At 47.0% G+C, this 4,296-nt stretch overlaps 1 protein-coding gene across 1 annotated transcript; it reads right to left on the minus strand.

Moving 5' to 3' along the window:
* Window positions 1-240: 240 nt before the first annotated feature.
* Window positions 241-4,089, minus strand: LOC310752902 (immunoglobulin gamma-1 heavy chain-like). The gene is made up of 3 exons (XM_083594057.1): window positions 3,872-4,089; window positions 2,606-2,962; window positions 241-680 (listed from the first exon to the last, which is right to left on the minus strand). The coding sequence occupies exons 1-3, from the start codon at window positions 3,918-3,920 to the stop codon at window positions 352-354; spliced, it is 735 nt and encodes a 244-aa protein (XP_083450183.1). The 5' UTR covers window positions 3,921-4,089; the 3' UTR covers window positions 241-351.
* Between the last annotated feature and the right edge of the window lie 207 nt (window positions 4,090-4,296).

Consider the following 4,296-nt stretch of genomic DNA (forward strand, 5'->3'; position numbering starts at 1 on the left):
GCACATGCTGAGAGCCTCTTCCTCACCTCTGCGTGAGCACAACCAGCCCAGCTTCCAGGCTCAAGACAACATGATTTCCAGGCAGGCCAAAGCCCCAGCATTGTCCCACCTGGGAACTGGCCTCTGAAATGAGCAGAGCTTGGTGAGGTTCTGTACACAGCGGCGGAAATGATTGTGTGGGTGGGTGGATTGTGGCCATTCAAGGTTCAACCAATAATGGAGGTTAGATATACACAGTAGGGATGTGAAGGTGGCTTTATTGTGAAACAAAAAAGGAGGCGCACAGCTGCCCCTCTGGCTGTGAGGGATGAAGGAGGAGATGGCAGGGGTGCTGCTGATCTCGGCAGGCCTTTACTTTCCCTGGCACTGCTCCAGGCTCCGCTCCGCTCTGGTCCCGGAGGCGATGTGGTACGTGGAGCACTTGACGGAGATGTCAGAGGTCAGGTGGCTGCGAGGGATGCTCAGGATGCTGCTGGCGCTGTAGGAACCATCTTCGTTCAAGACCACCGGCCCAGCAGTCACCCCCTCTGATATGTTGACTCCAGCCTCACTCCACTTGATCTCTAGGAACCCTGGGTAGAATTTCTCGGCGAGGCACAAGGCGTGGATGGTGGGTGAGTCAGCTGTCTGGTAAGCATCAGACAAGAGGGTGACTGAAGCTGGTTCCTTTGCTGATTTGCCTGGGAAAAAGAAACCAGGAGTGGTTCACAGAATCCAAGTGACCTGATTATTTTTGGGTGGTGGTGCCGAACGGGGGTTTCCAAGCAAAGTTAATTGAGAATCCCCAGCAGTACTTAACTGAGCCCACACACAAAAATGCCACCCTTGATAACTTAATGCGTCATTTGGGCCCCAGAGGCATGGGTTGGAGTTGATGATTTTCTTGTGGAGATTGCGCAAGCATTTCTGTTGTTGAGCTCCTCTTCCACTCTGAGGGCTTATACATACTTGCCTTTCCATACTTTTCAGGTATTTCCCAGCACTTTTTTTTTTTTTGGTCTGGAGTTTTCCACACCAAAACCCACTCTTTAAAGCAGAATTGGAGCAAATGGCAATTGCCATTGGCTGTGCTTCAGCTTTAAAGAGCAGGTTTTCACGGGGAATGCTCCAGGGCATAAAAAAAGCCAAACAAACAAACAAATGCTCAGATGTAGAGCTTTAAAGCACAGACCTGTGCTTAGAAAGAGTGGGACAAAAGGTAAATTTGCCTAAGCCCTCATCCTATTTTCTGACACCTTCCCCCCACCCAGCACCCAAAATCTGTTTTTCAGGTGAGCAAGCAAGGCATCGTTGCAGACTGTTGTGTACATGGAGTCTGCTGCTGTAGAGAAAGGGCATTAGAGGACAAAAAGAATCGGGCAGAGCTGGGGAACTTGCAGCCCTCCAAATGTTGTTGGACTCGCTTTCTCCTGTTATCCCAGCCAGTGTAACCACTGACCAGGGATGATGGGAGTTGGAGTCTGCCTATATGCAGCAAAGTGCTAAGTAAGTTTCCTGTTGACACAAAGATTTCAGCTTGTGCAACAGGACTCCCCCTCATACCCCTGCTTAAATCTGCTCTGGGTTCCCTCTGCTCTCCAGAGCAGATTCAGGGAGCGCAGGCGGGCGAGAAGAGGCAGGGGGGAAGTTCTGCTGCACAAGTGGAAATCCTTGCAATATTGGAATGCATAAGTTGGATCCCACTTTTCTGATATCACTTTTCTGAGTGTTCATATTAAGCAGTTCACCTTACAATAACCCTATAAGGTTGCTAGTGCTATTATTCCTACACTGCAAGCATGAATCTGAGGCGTAGCAGCTTGGCTAAGGCTAAACAAAAAAATTTTTTTTTCTTCCAGTAGCACCTTAAAGACCAACTAAGTTAGTTCTTGGTATGAGTTAGTTCTTGGTACGGACATAAATCGGACATCAAGAATCACAAGACAGAGAAACCAGTAGGAGAACACTTCAATCTCCCAGGACATTCTATACAAGATCTCAAAGTAGCTGTATTACTACAAAGGAATTTCAGAAATAGACTGGAAAGAGAAGCTGCTGAATTGCAACTCATTACCAAACTTAAAACCATGGAGAGACCTGGTCTGAACAAAGACATTGGATTCTTATCTCATTATACATGACAAAGCCATTTTTCACCTTCTCACCCCTTGCTTTTTCCTGTAAGACCTATTGCAGTCGTTAAGAGTCGTCAACAGGCTCATCACAGCTATCTGCCAATCATTCATTCCCACCACCCTTCTGAGTAATACCCCTCCCCACCTTCTCACTATATAGAAGGATCTGGCAACTTCTGTTTCAGTGTATCTGAAGAAGTGTGCATGCACACACAAGCTCATACCAAGAACTAACTTAGTTGGTCTTTAAGGTGCTACTGGAAGAAAAAAAATTTTTTTGTTTTGACTATGGCAGACCAACACGGCTACCTATCTGTAACTGGCTAAGGCTACTTTGTGAATTCATGCCCAAAGCGAGACCTGAGCTGGGAATTTCCTAGGGCACACTTCATAACTTCTATGCTACACAAGCCCCCCTGCATGCTTCTCATAGTACATTGGGCTCCCTGTGCCCAAGTGCTCCACTCGTAAGCCATCGTATTCTCACTCACCTCCTGTGACACTGAGCTGTGTTCCACTCCCTGAGACAGCGGTGTTGAAAAAATTTGCCTCTGCCAGGCAGTAATAGATGGCGCTGTCCTCCGTGCGCGCCTTCTGAATCTGCAACGTGTAGGTATTGGCATCCCGGATGGCCACAAAACGTTCATCAAATGCAGGAGCACGCTCTACCTTGCCATCAATGTGATGCTTCAGTATAAAGACCGGGCCTTTTCCTGGCTTTTGCAGGAACCAGAAGGCATGGTACTCCTGGATATTGCCCCTCTCCAGAGGGCACGGCAGGATAGCAGTGGTCCCCTCTGCAAAGGAGGCCTGTGGCGGCTGTGCGGGCAGAGGCTGCAGCGCTCCACCTGCGAGGAGGGAAGTAGGTGGCTGTTGTGAAGCTAAAATTTCAGCCTGATAATGGGAGTGAACTGTGAATTTTATACAGCTTGAAAGTCTGCACCCCCTTGTATTTAGTGTATTTTGCTTACGGAGCCAGCATTTCAAAAATGATTTCAGTCTGCTCAGTAGCGGTGGGCCAGTTTGTCCATTTCAGTTCTGCTGAGTTTTTAACTTTTCTAGTCTTAAATTCAGTTTTCCACATTTCCACATCATTTTGTGATTTTTTTTTAAAAAAACCTCATCTGCATTTTATTGTGAATTTCTCCTAGTATACACATATTTTTATACAAGTTTTGCCAACGCACACATTTTGCAGAGCAAATTCCTATACATTATAGAATATAATATATTTGTGCATGTCATTGTCACTGATATATGCATTTCTTATGCACACTCCACCCTAGAGTGTTCATTTCTATACACTTCACTTGGCTGCACAACTACACTGCGAGAATCGGAGAAGTGTGCATTCTGATGGGTGGCTATACTTCAGCATGCATATTGTTTAGAAAGTGGGGACTAGATAGGATTGCCTTTAAACCTGAGCTGAGTCGAATTTTCCCACCATCGCTATTCATAAGTACTAGCGGATAGATGGAGGGATGATTGAATGAGTGGGTCTGGGTTTTCTCCTCCAGCCTTCTAGGCGCACACCAACCTTTGAAGTCCTTTACATCTACCTGCCATTCCTAGACCATAGCCCTTGACTGACCTCCACTGAAAGACACAAGAGATGTGCGGATTTCTCTAGCCCATCATACTCATTCTCTCTATTCTAGCACAAGGCCCAAATTCCTCATTTCCCCGTCATTCCCACTGGCCTATTGCAAGTTCTTGGACTCTCTAGCTTGGCAACCAGCTATGCGTGTACTCACCATGGATGGAGAGAACCAAAGAGAGACACAGCAGGATATGAGAGCCCATCCTTCTCTGCTTGGAGGTGGTTTGATGATGAAACTGCTTGTCTTTCTAGCGCATGTGCACCATGCACATTGCTTTATGGCTCCCATGCTCATTTGCAAGCATTTGCCTAGAGGCTGCTTGTTTCCCTGAGGTTCGCGCAACACAGCTCTGTCATTGGCTGGAGGCAGACATCGGAAAGAGTCTGGCAAATTCATACTATGGTACCTCAGGGTAAGTACTTACGGTAATTCGTTTCGGAGGTCCGTTCTTAACCTGAAACTGTTCTTAACCTGAAGCACCACTTTAGCTAATGGGGCCTTCTGCTGCTGCCGCGCCGCGCCGCCAGAGCCCGATTTCTGTTCTTATGCTGAAGCAAAGTTCTTAACCTGAAGCACTA

The sequence above is a fragment of the Podarcis filfolensis genome, assembly GCF_964270895.1.
Source record: "Podarcis filfolensis genome assembly, chromosome: 17".
Taxonomy (NCBI): domain Eukaryota; kingdom Metazoa; phylum Chordata; class Lepidosauria; order Squamata; family Lacertidae; genus Podarcis; species Podarcis filfolensis.

Coding starts and splice junctions, on each gene's coding strand:
- LOC310752902 (XM_083594057.1), bottom strand. CDS start 3,920: ATGGGCTCTCATATCCTGCTGTGTCTCTCTTTGGTTCTCTCCATCCAT. Junction 2,963..3,871: donor TTTGGTTCTCTCCATCCATG/GTGAGTACACGC, acceptor CCCTCCTCGCAG/GTGGAGCGCTGCAGCCTCTG. Junction 681..2,605: donor ACAGCTCAGTGTCACAGGAG/GTGAGTGAGAAT, acceptor TCTTTTTCCCAG/GCAAATCAGCAAAGGAACCA.